General features: G+C 36.7%; 1 protein-coding gene across 1 annotated transcript; it reads right to left on the reverse strand.

The window, feature by feature from the left end:
* Positions 1 to 2,220: 2,220 nt before the first annotated feature.
* Positions 2,221 to 20,218, reverse strand: LOC132847095 (synapse differentiation-inducing gene protein 1). Its single transcript, XM_060872066.1, has 4 exons — positions 19,912 to 20,218; positions 16,881 to 17,534; positions 11,207 to 11,344; positions 2,221 to 2,993 (listed from the first exon to the last, which is right to left on the reverse strand). Exons 2-4 carry the CDS (start codon positions 17,433 to 17,435, stop codon positions 2,835 to 2,837), a joined length of 852 nt encoding a protein of 283 aa, XP_060728049.1. The 5' UTR covers positions 17,436 to 17,534; positions 19,912 to 20,218; the 3' UTR covers positions 2,221 to 2,834.
* Positions 20,219 to 20,913: the final 695 nt, after the last annotated feature.

The following is a 20,913-nucleotide window of genomic DNA, read 5'->3' on the forward strand; positions in this document are numbered from 1 at the left end:
ATAGGTGTAGGACTGCTGCAAACTTTATGGTCCTCATCCATGCAGATAGGACTAATAGCATAATGACACTACCAAATCACACAGAATGAAACCTTCACACATACAAAGTTTAACGGTTACTTGTATCTGTAAATGTTTTCACTGCTGTTAAAAATCATTTTATTCTTTCATGATTTTTGCTTGAAATAAGCGAAAGCTATGACAAAATCCCTCACACACTCAATGGAGCACTAAAAGCTTTCCTAATTACTTCAAGTTGAGCATCCTGCTTGGGTTGAATTACAAGTTCCTTAATTAGAGAACAACCTCAGCCTCGTCTGATCCTTCTCCTCAGGGTCCTCATCCCCTTGCCATAAAACAGCTTCACAAAACCGCTATCGTCATCTCATTTACTTCCTCTGGCAAACACGGGCCATAAATCATTTCAGAGCAGCAAGCAGGCTGTTTCCACTGCTATGAAATATGCATATTTTGTCCAGGTGGTTAGTCATTCATGCTGCATGTGATGCTGATAATGTAGGCTGAAATGACCTCTAATAGGGCTTGATGTATTTCTGTTTTCACAGTAAAAGTGCCTATGTAAGTTTATGTAAACATCTGCCTCAATAATTGTTATTATAGTCTGGTGACACGTTGCTAAGTTGTTTTTAATTGTATTTCTTTAATGTACAGAGTGTTACCCTGTAAAATTAGCAAACAATAAGCTCTCCTATTCGTTATGTTGAAGTGGACATTTCTTTTTCTCTAGCAAATCAAATGTGATAGATTTGTGACAAAGCACTGAAGACTAACTGGGACTTAGAGACTATTGAAGATCAGATTTGGGCTGTAATGGAACACAGAATTATAGTAGTAATTATCCAAAATACAATAGTGAAGTATTTGTATTCAGTCCATGAAATAATTTAAAAATATTCTTTAGAAAACACTAACTGACCCTTAGCAAAAATGTTACCCTAAAAAAAAAAAACCCTTATGAATGTTATATTTTGTGTCCTTTACAGTATATATTTACTAAACACATTTAGGGCAGTTGATTTGGTACTTTTTCATAGAATCCACCTTAACCCTTCTGGTAACAATGATAGCAGCATTTGCTTAATATGTCATTGTTCAATTAAAATGCCATTTATTATTGTAGCTATTGCTGCAGCACTTAACCATTAAACTTATTTTTTTAGCATTATTCTGCAATGAAGCCAAGACAACATGCATTTAACTATTGAAACAAATTAAACTTGACCCAAGACAGTGATACCAAGAAATCTAGTCCTGCGTGTTACTAATTTATATGCCAGAAATACCCTTAATATAATGTATACAGCACTTCAAACATAAAATAAGCTACTGAAGAAAAACTATTTCAGACATTTGACCTTGCTGTGACCCTGTAATGAGAAGCTCGCCCACTCAGTGGCAGAGGCATTACAATGCTTTAACCTATCTCAGGCAACAATCTTGTTTTCTGTACACTTTTTTTTATTTCATTTGGCTGTATTTTGCTTTTACATAACACAGATGAAAGTAAAAAATAAATAAATAAATCTGTGTAGAATTCACAAATACACAAAATATGGGTAACTAGCATTCTTGCTAATGGCATGTGGGACATAAAGGCATTTCCAATGATTCACTGATTACATAATTAAAATTTTACTTTCACTCTATAATTTGTATAATTTGGGCAACATGGTTGTACTTGGACGTGCTTGACGTTACCAGTGAATATCACAATATTATTGAAACTCCAGAAAAAAGAATGAGAGAACTCACTTTTATTTATTCTGTTATAAAAGATAAGATTGGTTAAATTTAGATGATGTCACCTTTTGTTTATGTGAGTCCAGGTAAAATCTACATTTAGATTCAATGGTGAAATACAAGACCAATCAGATGATCAAGCCTGTACAATAACAAAATGTCATTTTGACCAGACCAGTGAAATCGTCTACGGTGCCAGGAGGCACTGGGAAGGAAAAAACAATGAAATACATTTGCTTGCTTCAGTATGTGGATGTGTGCAGGTCAAGACTTAATTAAGCAGGGCATAATCAAGTATAATCACACAGGGTACATAAATAAAGACTAGGTTTGAATGAAAAGACTATATTTAATTGGCAAGAGGTTGCAGTTTGGCGATTAAAATCTCCCACAAGGTGAAAATCTATAACACAGTGTAAGCATGTACACCATCATAATTTGGCATGTAGAAACTGAAAGCATATGGTCTGGTTTTAAGACTTCATGTGTTATCTCACAAAAAAAATGATTCATAAATATTTACAGCCCTCTCAGATCAAAATGTTACTGCTATACCAAAAAAGCCCACAATCAGGTCCTACAGCCCATCTATATGGCTTTTTGTCCATCTTACCCTTGAGTGTTGAATAAGCCCATTCTTATGGTCCTTATAATATTGTATCTCTTTATAAGAAGGCTTCAAAGCACTGTGGCACTTCAGATAGATTGTTTTTCATACATCACCATCATACAGAAGAAAAGTAACACTACACTAAAGGCTCAGAAGACAAGATTGGCACAATAAATACTATGGTTGATCAAACCGGAGTGATGTTTTCACCTTGTAAACAGGTATTAAAGTCTATTACTACAGTATGTCTACACAAATGCCACTGTGATAAACAGTGAATACGAAAAAGGAATGCCATGATTTACAGTGTCATAATGTTTACAAATGAGGATCCATTCAATAATTCCATGTGATTCATAAAAGTGCTGTAGAGTGTGTAGATCATTACTCAGTGCAGTACTGTAAGTGGCCTTACAGTAAATCCACATGCACAGTCAGTGGCAAGATGGGCAGCGAGGCAAGGCTACAAGTGGTTGTTCTTGGAAAGGTATGCAATAAGAGCCACTGCCACGCCAACGTAGATGCCTGTACCGATGGTGATGGACAGCACAGCTAGGAACAGAGCACGTCTGGAGCTGGAGCTGGCACGGTGAAAATCCCCTTTATTTACTGCTTTGTTAGTCTGGTGGAGAAGGAGAGAGATGCAGAGGCACAGAGTAATGCTTCAGTAAATGCCACAGTAGAACAAATTGAGAATAATCAACAGAGAACATTATGAGAAAAAAATGGAAAAGGAGATGATGATGAGGGTGCAGTGAAAAGGAGAGTAAATAGTGAGTAGAAATTATTAATTGGCTCCTCTCTAGCAGCTGACTGACAGGGGGTTCTAGTACAGAGTGGATACATAAATAATTCGAGTGCCATGATTCATTTCCCTCCTGAGGGCACCCAAGCCTTTGAAGTTCAGGAAACCTTGCCAAGATTTAAGGCACAATTTTTTTTGGATTTTATTTATATTTCAATGTTCTGCAGAGTTATTCTTCTCCTCCAATATGGCAGATGTTTCTTTATAACCTCTTAAATAATTTCTTTTTCTATTCATTTGAGCTACAGCATAATGGGGGGGGGGGGGGGGACGACGACAAAGCGAGCTATCTGCCTCTAGCCTTTTGGCTGACATATTTCCCTGAGCATGCAGCCATCAAAACAGGCAGCACCACACTGGAACATAGCTTGGTAATGTTAATTGACGGACATAAGCTCTAATCTATCAGCCAATTATATTAGAAAAAGCCAACCTAGCTGCATCAAAAGACAAATTGGATTACTGCAAGCAAGCATCACCAATCAGAGTGATCTGTGGGCCAGGGAATAGGATTGCAGTTTTTCCTTCTATATCCTTTACCTCCACACCCTTCAGCTCAGTTATCTAACTCTGTATACTAAGTTAATCAATTTTTTAATAAATATTAGTCCCATTTTCATGTTTATCAGTTTTATATCCTGCTCTTACAGTATTTCAGCAGGAGTGTCTGTCTGAGACTAGGCAGACTAATGAGAGTGGAACAGCATGCAGGGTCTTTGGAATAGATTTAGAGCACTGAAGAATTTCTCTTTTGCTTAATAAATGAGGTTTAAAGTATTCTCTCTCTCTCTCTCTCTCTCTCTCTCTCTCTCTCTCTCTCTCTCTCTCTATCTCTCTCGCTCTCTATCTCTCACACTCACACACACACATACACACACACATACACACACACACACACACACACACACACACACACACACACACACACACACACACCTCTCCTGAGAGCCCCAGCGTGAGAACTAGAGAGTAGAGAGAGTCAATAAAAGTCCTCTGAAATGAAAATTGGAAACAGCAGTCCACATTCTACAAAATAATCCACAGTATACGTTCATAACGCACTAATTAATCATCTGAATTGTGCCTTCATCGTGAGTGTGGGTGTGAAAATGGTCAGTGGCAGCGCTGCTGAAATATTTATGTGTTCTTTTTGTACGTCCCATGAGATCAGTATGGCAGCAGGACATCAGCACAGCAGACAACACTGCAAAATCCACTGGGCTCTAAGTGCAAACACAGGGTGGAGAGGAAATGTCTACCTGCTGAGCTCACAGGCAAGATGACGATCAGTAAAAGTGAAAAAGTACAGCATTTACTACAACTGTTGCTGTGTTTTTGCATTGCATCTTTTAACTTTAGCTTCTTCTGCAGGGTGGCTTTTGTGTCACTCCAGCTGTTGTCACACACTGTAATCTCAAATAAGTAGGTGGATTAACTCAGTTCTGGGGAGCTGAACAAAATAGGTTTTTTAAATGTCTTGTCATATTGTATTCTATTGTATGAGATGTCTTCTGTTGTTAACTTTATCTGACAAAAAGTCTTGTGACAACAAAGTTTAATCCTTGTTACATTCCTTTTCTTCAATTTCTTACATATACTGGATAGTTCATTTTTTTCTGTATTTAAGAATTTATTATATTAAAACACAGAGTTATCATCATGACACACATGAAAAAAACTGTGGTCAATGCCGACGCCTTGCTGGTACACAGTACAAACCTGTACAGTATATCAGCTCTACAGTGAAAATCTAGATGCATATGTTTTCTGTTGAACATAAATATCTGGTCTTGAACAACAAGGACAAACCAACTAGTTGACTGCTGGTCTCTCATCCATTTTTTCCATATTGCAGGAGACAGAAGAGGTATAGAGATATACTTTATAGTTCATAGGTATTCCCTAATGACAGGATAATGCACCATGCTACACAGGAATGGTTTGAGGAACATGACAAAACCCCAGTAAACTCTAAATTCCCTAGATCTCGATGCAATCAAACATATGTACTGTGATGTGCTGGACAAACAAGGGGTTTGACACAATATTACACATCTAGTTTTAATGTTCTTGCTGACAGCTTATACTGCTGTACTGTTTTGTCTTTGTGAAGAGAAAATAAAGGCAGTTGCATTCTGTAATAGTGATTACAATTTCTCTGATGGTGAAGGTTAATTTTTTTTCTCACTTATTCTCACTAACTTTTTTTCTCACTCATTTCACTCTCAGAATTTCTTACTGGAATACTGTGGGTTAAAAACGCCAATGCCGAATGACCTCCTACAGTTTATAATTACTTTGTTTATTTGTATCCTGTTGGACTTAAATAAACATTGTTGGCCTTAATCAATTACTCATGATTTTGTTCACATTCACTTCTCAAATTGCCTGCAATACATTTAAGGAAATTAAAAAAAAATAATAAATACAGTCAGTGTCAAGGTAACACATTACTAAAAAAATCAAGCCTAATGTTAACATAAGTGCTTTTATCACATTTACAGATAAGCATTTTAACACATTTAGAAATAAGTGTTTTAACACTTTTTCACATAGTTGTCCTCTCACTGAGATTCACTGCTTCAGAATTGGATAGTATGTTTAGCATATTATTCTTTAACTGCTGCAAATTCAGTTGAAACTAATAGGTATCTAGGGAAAAACTGAAATACTGTAAGCCAGGTAATGAAGCCGCAATGTATCAGTAGTGTTATGTTAACAAACAAGTTAGTATTATTAACTACTAATGAATACAGGGTAATCACTTAATAAGAATATTAAACTAATGGTTGGGTAGTTTATCACAATCTATATTATACTTACAGAGTGTTATACATCTCCTGTATAATTATTGTTAATTATCCCAGTATTCCAGTATTCTTCAGAAGCTAATAGTGAGTTAGCAGTTAATGTTGTACTACTTATTCATTCCTAATAATCACTGCATAGTTACCTTTAAAATATTACACAGCATTGTAATATAATGTTTTACTATATGTAGTTATAAATATAGGAATAATTTTCCGTTTACGAGGTTAAATTGCTTTGTTAATAACCCCAACAACCCAACATGATGAAATCAACACTATATGGCCAATAGTTTGTGGACACCTATATCATTCACTTACAATAATTATGTACTTGCTGAAAAGTTCACTCATGTTTTAGTATCCTTTCAGTATTATAATAATTAAATTCAATCAAATTAAAAAGACTTTCCGCTAGATGTTGTATGGCTGTAAAGTCAGTTAGCTGTTAGGACTCGGCCCGGACTTTGGCCACGTGCATCTGTTTACGTTTCTCGTCACATGTCTGCCCCGCTTTCGTCTGCTCCTCCCTGTCGTCACACCTGATCCTTATTGTGTCATTGTCTTTTTGTATTTAACTGTGCCGCGTTGCCTCGTGCAGCACGGCATCTACTGTGGTTTGTCCTGTTTCTAGTCTGCGTCATGTTTCGTGTTTTCTGTTATTAAACCCTGTTTATTTTAGCTATCCTGCGTTTGGGTCTGTTCCGTGTCATGACATTAGCATTCTAGTTTATCCCAAAGGTGTTTAGTGGGATTGAGGTCAGGTCTCTGTGCAAGGAACAAGTGTCTTTTGAAGGAACATGTTTGGACTAGGTCTCTTGCAATGTCACAGCATCCAAAAACATTCTGTATCATTGTGTGCTTCTAGCTTAGCGAAGAAGACATTATGAAGGGCCTGAAACTTAACAGCAACAGTTACGTGAAACCTGTAGTGTGAGGTGCATAGCGTTGATAGTTTGTTTCTTCACTTTATACTAATGTATCTATAAATAAGACAGGTATTAAAAGCTTTATTATGAAACTTTAATGTGAAGATCCTACAGATGGCTCACTGAAACATCCTTTCCTTACCAACATTGAACAATGACCGCAAATGAATCTGGCTTCAGAGAAAAACGTTCTTGAAATTCTTTCCCTTGAGGCATAAGTAGGCACTTACTATGCAAATAAGATTAACAATTCTATTGTTCTGGCCAGATGAGGAACTCTTGTAATTACTGTTTTACTTTAAGTATGCCTGATTAAGACTAAATCAAAGCAAACCTGATTAACAGTGGCTCAATAGTGGGGCGATACATGGAAAAGATGAATAATAATATAAGAGAAAAACGTGCTCCAAAGATGAAGCAGTAGGTTTAGTGTATCTCTAACTATGAATTGGATTCAATTATTACAAAGCATTAAGTACATGAGCAGCAGGATGAAACAGTGGGTAGCGTTGTCTCCTCACAGTTCTAGGCTTTATAGACGCATTGATTCAGAGCTCTGATTACTGTCTGTGTGGAGTTTTTATTGTTCTGCCCATGTACCTGTGGCTCTCATCCTTCCACATCCAAAAAAACATGCAGGTAGGTGGATAGGCTATTCTAAATTTTGCCTAGAAGTGAATGAGTGAGTGTGCATGGTGCCCTGTGATGGACTGGAGTCCTATCCTAGCTGTATTCCTCAAGCTCAGTGTTCTTATGCTAAGCAAAAAAATCTTATGACAGTCCCAATAAAAAAGTTGCTGTAGATGAAAAAGTGAATTTTGTACATCACAAAATAATACTGAAGGATGACTATTGGTGTTGCCATTATTATAAAGCTTATAAAGATCCTTATATGGTAATGAAAAAAAGCAATTTTAAAGCTGTAATGAACAAACAAACACACGTAAGAAAACTCACAGCTGTATGTACAGTATGTATATATATGTAAAGTGTTAACTGCTTTGTCTTTATTGCCTCCATTAGTTGTCCCTGGTGGGTGTGTTTAAGAGCTCATGCCTTACAATGCCCACTCTAGCACATTCCCATGCCAGAATATTACATAAGGAGTTTACTCATACAGCATGCTCTAAAACCAATAAATCAGATTATGCACAGCGGATTAGCAAAAACAGATGCTGCATTTCATATACACATATGAAGAATAGAATTTCAAATTCTACTTCTCCATAACAGAGAATTTATTTGAGGATGGATTTTTTTTGAAAAGGCATTTTTATAAAAGTGCACGTCTATAAGAAATAAGGCTGAAACATACACAATCAGATAGTTATGGAGGAATCTTGCTCATATTTTGAGCAGAACTTGTTCTAATTAGGAACAAGGTGGTAAAAGTAAATGTTATGCTGACTGCAATGGTTTGAAAAGTGGTGCAAACAAAACTCTAAGTGATTGATTCTTTTTCTAGCAGCCTGGGAAAACACTTCATATGGTCCAATTTTGAGATATGTAGTTCTGAAAATTACAGGCTGTCCTAAACTGAATCTGAACTGAAATGAAAATAAAGTTATAGCATTATAAAAGAAGTCTCCAGAAGTAGTAAAAAAAAAAAAAAAAAGAGTAAAATGCCCTTTAAAGGTTTAGTGCCTTAATTCTGACTCCACTAAGCAGACCAAAATTGTGTAAACGCATTATTAAATTTAATTTGCATTTCATTTAATGTGTAATAAATAAATGTATAAATAAGATTATGAAAACTATGCCAGTCTTTAAAGCAGCCTTTATTTTCAGAAAACTGGCTGACAGGAGACCTGCCCATGCAGCAGACATTTACTCTTTAATAATATAATATTTTATATTTAAAAGGCAGACATTTGTAGTCTAGTAAAGATCATTACATTTTCACTAGAAATTGTTTATCTCTACAGTATATTATCTCAGTTGGAATAACCTTAAGCTAATTTAATATGAAGTTGAGATGGCAGATGCACACAAACGTATCTCTACATGCGTCACCTAATCTATTCCTGAAAAACATTATTGTCAGTTTGGGATATTATCAGTTGGGAATTGATTATCAGCATCATTTACATTTCTACATCTCACCATCTGAGTTAAAAGCCATCTACGGCATTTAAACACAAGCCTCATCATTGTTATTTCACTTAAATAATGTCTGTTCATGCTAATTGATGGGGAAAATCACTGATTAATTCATCCAGGTCTGTCTGATTTCTTATAAATTTGTTTCCTTATTAAGACATCTATCTGCTCTGTTTTTTGATGACATGACAGCAAAGGAGCTTCAGATGCATTAATTTTGGTATGGCATGTAGTTATTCAGTACCTTGCTCAAAGCATGACATTCATTTTGCGAGAAAGCGCATTTAATTAGTATGGTTTATACATATTCAGACATTCTAGTTTCACTGCTGTGTTAAAATGGCTTCTAAACTTACATCGTCTTTATAGGCAGACAGCTAAGGACATGTTAGATAGAAACATAAATAAAAACATTTAGTCATTTTGGGGATTGGGGTACAAGGGACAGGTTTTTCCAGGCTGACATATACAGTATTTCTTGTTTAAGCACGCATATTTACACCGTGATTGCATTTTACTTCTCTGGAAAGCCTCTAAAGCACCTTCAGTTTCTGTGTGGCTCCAGAATGTGATGTCATTGCTTAAACTGGAAAAGATAAAGTTTTCATCCAGGGGTAACTCTGAAAAATTTCGCCATAAATGGGGCTCTTTCATGGACTATTTTAAATTGCTACAAACTGTACCATGTGATTGATTCTGCCCCCTCCCCCCGTACTTTTTATTTTTATTTTTATTTATTTATTTATTTTACTGCGTGTGTTTTCTGTCTCCTGCATATGCCTTTTTTCTTTACTCGCTGTTTTACTGTGTTCTAAAATAACAAAAATTTAAGGGGAATACCTGTAAACTGTATGTACATGACTGTTTGCGATACTTCCTCAATAAGAAGATTGAAAAAATATATATATATTTACACCGTGATATATTTAGATATTTTTAGATATATTGAGTCGAAATGATCAGTAATAAACTAAAACCCCAATAAAGACACGCCTGGTCTGTGTAACCAGGTCATTATTTGACATTCAGAGCAAAAATCCACAAACTCTTCCGATTATTTCTGATTATCTGTTGGCTGTGTTTTTGTGTGACAATTTTATTTTCAGGCCTGTTTGTCAAAGATCTCTGCATGTAAAAGCTCACGCAGTGTGTGTGGGAGCCTCCTCTGCACTTTCAGTTTAGTGTGGACACTGTTACTCTGACAAAACAACAGCCTGCAAGCAATAAATGTTGTGTAATGTGAGCAATACAGCGATTTCTGAATTTTAAATGTTGCCCAATGTCCACTAGACATCAAAGAGGATGTCAGATTATAATGCTCTTCGATATTAATCCAAAATATCAGGTATACAAATAAATTATTCATACACTATGGTGTGTGTGTGTGTGCTTCCAAATATGTTAGCTTCCAAAATACTTCAGAGAACCTGCTGTTCTTCCAGTCCAGTGCGTGCGATAAGCTCAGAGGATTCATAGGGGGTTTCAGGGAATTGATTTTGGCGTGGGCTTAGTTGCTTGGGCCTGTCTGAGTAAACTTTTTTCTTTCATACGGAGGATTAGAGAGTTGTAGGTGTTGATTCCTGACGTGATGTGAGCGAGTGAGATGCTGCTGAGCTGCTTTTCAAGTCAGCATTTAAATATCAGGGAATTTTTTATCCTGTCTCATTAGTACAAACTAACTAATTAGTACAAAGCAATGGATGTTTTACTAGGCTTCAATCATTTACCTGTTTTAAAAAGAGTACTATTTGTACAATAAAGAAAGACGTCAAATGCTTTCGCTTGGAACCACCGACAACTGCCACTTATCTACTTCCATTTTTGTTCTGTACTCCAGAGTGAACATCACACAGGACTAAAAACCCACTTGACTGTGCAGCAAGCAGAAGTCATCTCTGTTTGAAAGAATAATGTCTCCAGAAATCCTTACACTGTGTTGGTGTTGTTGGTTTTACAAAAAATAATAACAATAATTGAGGCAAAGATCGAATCCTAGTTTGTTCATTTTTTAAAGGCATGTATATACATTTTTTGTGTCAATATTTTAATTTGAATTTCATAATGAGACATGAGACAACAAAAAATAAATATCAGACCAGGATTTGATCTAACATAATAAGAATAAACAATAATGACTTTTGATATTGGTGTGATATCTTTGTACTATGAGGAGCAGGTGTTAAGAGATCTTTACCTCATGAGACAGGTAGAAGGCAGCGATGCCAAGGGGCCAGAAGCAGCACAACATTGAAAAGACACTGAGGCCCAGGTGGTCTCGCGGGGGCATCATCAGGAAGTTGTCTTCACTCTCTGAGTCACTTGAGTACTCACTCTGCAGAAAGTACATGAAAATTCATTATCGAGGACAGGTTATTTTACTTTATTTTTACACTTTCCAAACCATTTCTAAGCCACAGAAAACAGCAGATTATTGTATGTCTCTTATCTCTTATTTCTAAAGCTGATGAGTTGCTACTGAGGTGAAGCCATTGCAGACGCATATTTAGCATAGCACATTTAATAACACACTTCGAAATAACTGTAGATTCGTCTGTGCTACAGAAACATCTGTGCTATTCCCTGAAGTATATCATATTCAAATTTGCCATATTGCTCCGAACACACAATAGAATAACTCGCTGTTCAAATAACGTTTGTAAGCAATAGCTATAATTAAAGGGAAAGATAATCCATTTTGAACAGAAGTGTAATCTATTTTTGAAGATGACGGTCATAAAATCTAGAATGGTGGTCGTCATTGATCAACTATCACATCACGCCTTAGTCGCACAGTAGCAGACACTCGGGAATGATTCTAAAGTCACATCCCACTAATCATTTACACTTGTTAGTCAGACAATTTATATTAAGCACAGAAAGCAAGTGTGATTTAAGCCAAATAATAGACTTTACCTCTATTGAGAATTGCAAGAGATTATCCAAGAGACAATGTGGTAAAGAGCTCATTTCCTCACTGAGGAATGTTGTGTAAGAAGTGTTTTAGGAATAAGAAAATTATCCAATGAATATAACTATAGATGATATTCCACTACAGCTACAGCTGGGTTATATGGTTGAATAGATGTTGCTCTAGTTATAGTGCTGAAGCTGATCTTATTGCAAATGAAGCTGATCTTAATCCCTAGAGCCAATACAAACAAAGTAGAGGTATGACACAGAAGACTTCTCAGTCAACAGCTTCACTTTGTATGCTGAAAGGTGAGCCAAGACACAAAAAAAAATCTCTCGCTGAAACAGTGAGTTAAAAGTGGAAGACACATCTTTCATCAAGGCTGCAATGTTGAAGCAGGCTGAAATTCTTGTTGAGATCATATCATTGAACTATGTGAGTGGATGATTGGACCTAGAGAAGTTGTGTATTATAGAAGATTAGCAGGCCAAGCACTGATCCCTGGGGAATACTTTACTTAAAGACTTATTAGGCCTTGGTCACATCCCCTTACAAAGCACTCTGTAAGTCTCAAACTGTATTTGTGACATCCTTATAAGAGTTGTACAGTATGTGTTTGTGTATGTGATTTATCTGTGAACTCCAGATGGCTGTCTTTGCATTCACCTTACTGTTTACATGTCTAGGCTGAAACAGCTTGTACTGAATGCATTTCTTGCCACCAATTTGTACAAAGTTGGCCTTTTGCATATGTTCACAGACAAGGACATGATGGGCAATGATTCTCTCTCTCTCTCTCTCTCTCTCTCTCTCTCTCTCTCTCTCTCTCTCTCTCTCTCTCTCTCTCTTTCTCTCTCCTGATTATGCAACACTATTTAGAACTGAGCCGTACTCTATGTGCCATGGCAACATAATCTTTGAAATATTATGGAAACATGTTGCAGAGGATGAGACAATGAGACAATAGATCAGTAGGAGTGTGGAGGATTTTACACCAACTCCACATAAAAACAGCAAAATATATCAAGGAGAAAGATATCAAAAGCAAGCGGTGGTGTTTACATACATAACAACTGAATTTCTAATTTGTTTTTTTGTTGTTTTTTATTTTACCATGTGTGAGTTAAAGACTTACACACCTTACATGAGAGATATATTTCAAAAAAGCATTGTGTTTCATCTGAATAAACAGTATCATCACCCACACTAGAGCCCAAAAGAACAGACGACATAATAAAAATATTATATAAACCAATCATCATTAGAAGGCTAAGAGACTAGGGTTCAGTGTAAGGCCAATGATTCTGTCACACAGCTTCTAAAGTACACCAAATTAACTACAGAACTGGAGGCTACATAAACTGCCTCAAACTACATAATGGGTCTTAATTAATAATCATCATCTTTTCACTGGTGTCTACTTTTGACGATGTCTTTTGCATTACCTGTATAATATTTATAATCTACATTTTACAATTATTTATCTAAATACAAGAAAGGGAGAAGGAAATTCAAGTACACTTAAAGGAGGAATGAATTTACTGCTGTAATTTACCAGCAGTCAATTATGTTCTAAGATGATACTGCACATAGGACTAGAAATATTTTACTCAGAGCAGTGTGTTATGGAGAGGAATGGAACTGTAGTAACTTTACTACAACTACAGTAACCCTGTAGTGAGGTTGCATGCTTTGAATTATAATTGCTTCACTAACTGGATGCCAAATTTTAAAATCTTAAATCTAGCTCAACCCACTACAATCTGTTCAGAGTGGTGATCAGGAGCACTTGGTCCATACCAATGCTGAGAAGAATTATAATGACAGTATAATGCCATTTTTTTCATAATGACAATCATTAATCTCTCCATGAAAGTATATATAAAGGTTGTGGTTCATTCAACATGAGAAGAAGGTGAAGTATGTATTCATACGTACTCAAGAGACAAGGCTCAACGTCAGAATGTATGCATATGCTATCACATACGCTTACTTTCACCTGGTAAACCTGCAGGCATCACAGACCATTTATTTGCATAAAATTCTATGTAAGGATGCATTCATCCACATAGCAGTGCCTTAAAATCATATACATACAATTTATGTGCGCATACAGCTGCATCTCAATAATTTAGAATGTTGTGGAAAAGTTACATTTTTTTCAGTAATTCAACTCAAATAGTGAAACTTGTGTATTACATAAATTTAGTACACACAGACTGAAGTGGTTTAAGTCTCTGGTACTTTGTATTGTGATGATTTTGGCTCACATTTAACAAAAACCCACCAAAAAATTAGAATATGGTGACATGCCAATCAGCTAATCAACTCAAAACACCTGCAAAGGTTTCCTGAGCCATCAAAATGGTCTCTCTATTTGGTTCACTAGGCTACACAATCATAGGGAAGACTGCCGAACTGACTGTTGTCCAGAAGACAATCACTGACACCCTTCACAAGGAGGGTAAGCCACAAACATTTATTGCCAAAGAAGCCGACTGTTCACAGAGTGCTGTATCCAAGCCTGTTAACAGAAAGTTGAGTGGAAGGAAAAAGTGTGGAAGAAAAGGATGCACAATTAACCAAGAGAACCGCAGCCATGAGAGGCTTGTCAAGCAAAATTGATTCAGGAATTTGGGTGAATTCACAAGGAATGGACTGTAATGGACAAGGCATCAAGAGCTACCACACACAGACATGTCAAGGAATTTGGCTACAGTTGTCCTCTTGTTAAGCCACTCCTGAACCACAAACAACATCAAGGGCATCTTAACGGGATAAGGAGAAGAAGAACTGGACTGTTGCTCAGTGGTCCAATGTTCTCTTTTTGGATGAGAGCAAGTTTTGTATTTCATTTGGAAACCAAGGTGCTAGAGTCTGGAGGAAAGGTGGAGAAGATCATAGCCCAATTTGCTTGAAGTCCAGTGTTAAGTTTCCACAGTCTGTAATGATTCGGGGTGCAATGTCATCTGCTGGTGTTGGTCCACTGTGTTTTTTGAAAACCAAAGTCACTGCACCCGTTTACCAAGACATTTTAGAGCACTTCATGCTTCCTTTTGCTGACCAGCTTTTTAAAGATGCTGATTTCATTTTTCAGCAGGATTTGGCACTTGTCCACACTGCCAAAAGTTGGTTAAATGACCATGGTGTTGGTGTGCTTGACTGGCCAGCAAACTCACCAGACCTGAACCCCATAGAGAATCTATAGAGTATTGTCAAGAGGAAAATGAGAAACAAGAGACCAAAAAATGCAGATGAGCTGAAGGCCACTGTCAAAGAAACCCTGGCTTCCATACCACCTCAGCAGTGCCACAGACTGATCACCTCCATGCCACGACAAATTAAGGCAGTAATTAAAGCAAAAGGAGCCCCTACCAAGTATTGAGTACATATACAGTAAATTAACATACTTTCCAGAAGGCCAACAATTGAGATAGTGAACTGGTGGGTTTTTGTTAAATGTAAACCAAATCATCACAATTCAAAGAACCAAAGACTTAAACTACTTCAGTCTGTGTGCACTGAATTAATACACAAGTTTCACTATTTGAGTTGAATTACTGAAATAAATGAACTTTTCCACAACATTCTAATTTATTGAGATGCACCTGTATATAACTGATTCTTGTCAATATAGGAAGCCAGGTCATGTCACAATATGGCATGATTACACAATATTGCATTTATATAAAAAATAACTCTTTAATAGCTCTTTATCAGTCCTTCATCAGTAATCTTACTGTAAGTATTGTATTAAGTACATTCTGCATTGGAGTACAGTTGTAGTAAACAAAGCACATAAACTTTTTAATACTGCACCAGTAGGTTCTTAATAATAGGTTCCCAGCTATCAGTGGTAGTGATTAACAGGTAGGCTAGGTCAATTAATACAATTACATAAGCTAATAGAATAAGCCACTAGACTGTCATGACAACAGTTCAACATCAACACTACCCTTTCAACTCATATCAATTAATTATGGTTTCATTATAGTCTACGTCTTGCAGCCCAATATGTAGAAAAGAAATTGAATATTATTTTGAAATCTGAATTTCATTTGAATTACATACAATATTACATCAGGCACTACAAAATAATTCAAATTGACACTGTGTTTCCACTAATTATGTGAATGACTGCATTTTAATAAACCATACATCCAGGTTTCACTATACAAATGTTTCAGAGTGAATCAATGTCCCCTTAAGACATATGGTATCATAAATTAGGCATTGTTTACAACATCCCTTCCTCTATTTATGGCCAGTTTTTCCCTGATTACAAAACCTTTTTAGAGCAGTAAGGAAATACTGCACGTGTGTAATAAATGTCAGTGTGAATACCAGCAGGCTATGCATGTGATGCTCTTTATAATGTCAGATCAAAGGTTTTTAGAGGTTATTTATTGATGTTGAATAGTTCACAGTCTGGGCAAACCACAGCACATCTGCAAGCTTTCTTCCTCTTCAAGCATTATTGTCACCACACAGAGATCTGCAGAATGTGCGGCAGTCTTAGAACAGGTGGCCTAGGCAGGTTGGAAACAGCAGGAAACTGGCTATCCAGACTGCCCTTACACTCAGACCCCTCTCCCTCAACACACACACACACACACACACACACACACACGCACACACACACACACACAGTCAGAAATATGGATTGCTTCCAGTGAAACAAGACTGGAGGTTGAAAAAGAAATAGTGACAGGTTCAACTACTATGCAAAAAAAAAAATAAAAAAATGTTGAAAATTATATTAGCTTTGATGAATCACCTACAAACATCTGAAATATCCCAGTATTGTCAATACTTGTTTTGAATGTACCACTGTTATCTGTAGTGGTTTTCATTCAGTGCAAGATGCCTTTTAAATAACAGTTACATACAATGTTATGTTTTTGATTTATAAATAAACAATTATAGATTACAACAAAGACACATGTCCAGATCCTACCTCCAGCTCTTGAAACTCATCGTCATCATCCACATCATAAGAGAGTGTATGAATCTTGGTATCCTCCATAGATAAATCCAGGAATTTGTTGTCAGTGAGCATGAGCCCATCTTTAGTAACTGTAGTGGTGGAGTTAGCAGGAGCTATGTCCTCAATGAATGTGGTCTCACAGCAGTCGCTTCCCTCACCCCACACTCTCAGTACTCCTTCAGGGTACAGGATGAGGTTGGGCTTATAAAAAGGGTCCAGAGCCTGGGGCAAGGCACTGGGGTTGAGCAGCTGTGGATGGTGCCCACTAATCCGTGTCCCAGTTCTGTCCTGACCTGGATGCTTGGAGGAATAATTGACCACTGCGTGGCCCTGATACTGTGGGGCAGAGTACACTGACACTCGCCCTTCCTTGGTCTCCACCATTACACTTCGGGTGTTGATCAGACCGTTGCATTTGCAGCACTCAGGCCCCAAGTCACCACCACCTGCTGTTGATAAGATCCTCTGAGCAGGAGGATCTTTCTCCTCTTCTGCTCTGGGGGCAGTTCTGAGCCCTGTTTCCATTCTGACCTAGTGAGCACTGTTGCTGTGGATGGTCCCTGTCCAGGCACTAGATTGCCTCATCAGTACTTCCATGAGGTGGAAGCATTGCCCTGGTCTCTCCTAGATAGAACCACAGCAAACAGAATGAATAATGTTTACCATTAATTGTTTTACTCTAATATTCATGATCTACTCCATTGTAAAGAAAATTTTTACATATAACGTCAGGAATCATTTCTTATAACAAGGCTACCATGACTGATTTGCAAACACACATACATACACATTTAGAAGTTACATTTATGCTATTCTTGTATATTTTTAGAAATGAGGCCCAAGGCTCAACACATACATTCTTCATATAAAATATAAATTTAATATACATTACATGGTGTAAATTATACTGGAGATGGTTAAGAATTTAATTAGCTGTGCTTAGAATCTGTCAATAAGCACATGAAAGCATATATTGCTATATGACTATATACAGAGTTTGGAAAAAGTAATGTGAACATCCATTGTAATAGGGGTTAATATTATTTGTGTAGGCTACTGTGACAAAAAATGTGGTGATTATCATTTATGCATTTTTCTTTGCTATATAATGCCAATATAAAAGGAGTTGTGCTCAGAAGTGGTTAGTTTAAAGCATTGTTAAAATGGGTGACTTGTCAGACTTCCAAAGGGAACAGATCGTGGGAGCTCTTTAGCGCCTGTAACCTTCAAGACCAACAGCCTCCACGATTATGACCGTGTACGGAAAGCATGACAGGACTTCATCAGTGAAGTATAGTGGATGAAAATCAAGACATAATGATAGGGACTGTGAAACTCTAGGAAGGACTGTGTCCAAACAATACAAAACTACTGCAGCAAACGCGACAGCAGAACTTAATGTCCATCTTAAAGACCCTGTTTCCACAAAAACAGTCTGCAGAAAACTTCACAAAGCCAAAATCCATGGAAGAGTTGCACTTGCTAGACCACTGATCACAGACACAATGCAAAAATGCAAAAAGATGGTGTCAAGGTCATAAACCCTGGACAGATAAAGACTGAAATCGATATGGCGAGATAAATCATCGAGTTAATGGATGGAAAAGCCTCAAGGAACAATAGCTACAGTATACTACTTAGACTATCCCCCAGATGGAGCATGCCAATGTGATTAAAGGCAGGTCATAATGATTGAGTAAATTATTCTTCTGCACTTTTGGTCTCATACAAAGCAAAATACAGCACAGATATTCTGTATACATATTCAGGATACTAAAGAACTCACTGCTGAAATAGCCCAGTAGTCCTGATTTTACTTTTGGGTCCTATAAACAAAGAAGAAATAAAAACAATATTGTCACTTCTCAGGAGTAGACCTTTCTTTTCATATGAGTTCTAATAATACATAAGCTGGCATTTGCCATTGTTCAGTTTCCTCTGACAGTAGCTACTGCTCAAGGTACAGAGACAGGATAAGGAGGCTGAATCCCAAGCGCTAACCTTGGTTTTAAAGCAAAACTACAATTATTACTTGCCCATTAACATGCTCAATTTTGTTAAATTGTAAATTTTATACCTGCAGTACTTCACAGTTTCTGGACGGCTGTATTGTTATTCACAGTAATGCAAGAAGTGTTTCTTCTGATGCTTGAAATGATTATTGGCTGTGATGTCACTCTCATCAAATAATATCTCTAGTAGTAGCTGTACCTCTCTGTCATTTTATTCTATGACCTAACGAGCCATTTCAGTGTTTTAATATAACCTTATATATATGATACATCTTTACTAATACTACAAATGTTGATGTGAAAACCTATTTGTGATTGAAAACCTAATCAATTATTCTTTACACATTACAAATGATTTAATTAAACTTGTAAAAAAAAAAAAAAAAAACTTAATGGAAAGCGACACAGAATATCAATTGAGTGTATTTACTGAATAATATAATTTACAATGAATGCCTAAATAATAAGTTGAGACTACCAAGGGTTACTACAAATACAAACAGCAATGATCCTTTTGAATAGAAAGTTTTTGTGAAAAAGGTATATCACTTAGAATTGAATATGAATTGGATAGTTCTATTCGTAGTTACACTAAACGATTAATTACAAAAGAAAGAAATAATGCATGCAATCAGCAGAGAGTAATTATTTTTCTATTGCTTTTGGTTAAGTGTTGGTGCTGTCGTCGTTTTGGGGCCGCAATGAGAGCTGTCCATGGTACTGCACTATAAGATCCAAGGAAGAAAAACAGAAAACTAAAATAAGACGACAAAAACGTGTCATTCAGCATTCAATTATGCGTAAAATTCTTGAAATCTATGAAATAAAGCTAAAATTTCAAAAGAGACAAATACCAAACTAATCGTCTCTAACCTTTCGAAGCGCGTAACTAACAGCAACCTGGCTTCTGTTGTCTCTCGGCGGCATCTTGGTGCAATCATTCATTTGCGGTACAAGTTCGTGATCTGACTGGTAAAGCAAGCGCTTACCTTCCGTGCCAAGTGCGTGCCATTCGACGTCCAAAACACACGCGGACTTGTGTGCCTTCAGTCCGTCGTGTTATTCATGCACAACAGTAGAGAAGGTTAAATAAAAACCTCTATCCAAAGAGTAATATTTGTGAAATGAGAAGGAAAATCAGCCAGCTGGTGTGGACTCGCCTTTCGTGTGGAAGCCGTGTAGAGGACGCAGCATGGTGACACTCTCAGTTGTTTATTTTATTTATTTATTTACATATTTATATATTTATTTATTTATTTACGTATCACGCACTCTTCTGCATTTCCAACATGCTTCATCCAAGGTATTGGGGCTGTGTATGTCCTGAACGTGTGTACTGTCCTAATATGTATAAGTGCGCTCGCGTTCCTCTTGGTCCTAAAGAGCAATCTGCTCTGGGACATCCTACACACACCGCACCGTCATTCTTAACCAATTGACACCCAAATTAGGCCTGTTAACATTTAACCGATGCATATAATAGTGTCCTATGGATTGCAAAATATAACTCTAATAATATATGACTCTAATAAAATTGATATAAAGTATGATGTGTGAGAAAAATCATTGTTTACATAATTACAATAGTTAATCCAGTCAATAAGGCTATCAAATTTCTCCGCAAACTTTGGTTCCTTTTGATGTCGACTAACTTAATGTAATATTGCCACCTAGTGATCTTTCCTAAGAGGGCTATAAGAGAACATCACTAACACAGTAAATTCACTACATTAAGATTTTTTCCATTTGAAAAGTAGATACCAAAGCACATGATACATTTCTAAATTCCTCAGGTGCTAACTATCAACTGGCAAGAGAATATGTTCTCCAGTTTTAGTAACATTTGGTTATTTGGGACGCACATTCATGACACAGTAATGCAGTATTTTGCACGCGGTTCTCACATACAGTAGTTTTCCTTTGGGTTATCCATTTTCCTGCTGCAGTCTAAAACATGCTAGTAGGTGATGGAACTTCTACTGTACACCACA

This window comes from Tachysurus vachellii, chromosome 6 (genome assembly GCF_030014155.1).
Source record: "Tachysurus vachellii isolate PV-2020 chromosome 6, HZAU_Pvac_v1, whole genome shotgun sequence".
Lineage (NCBI taxonomy): Eukaryota > Metazoa > Chordata > Actinopteri > Siluriformes > Bagridae > Tachysurus > Tachysurus vachellii.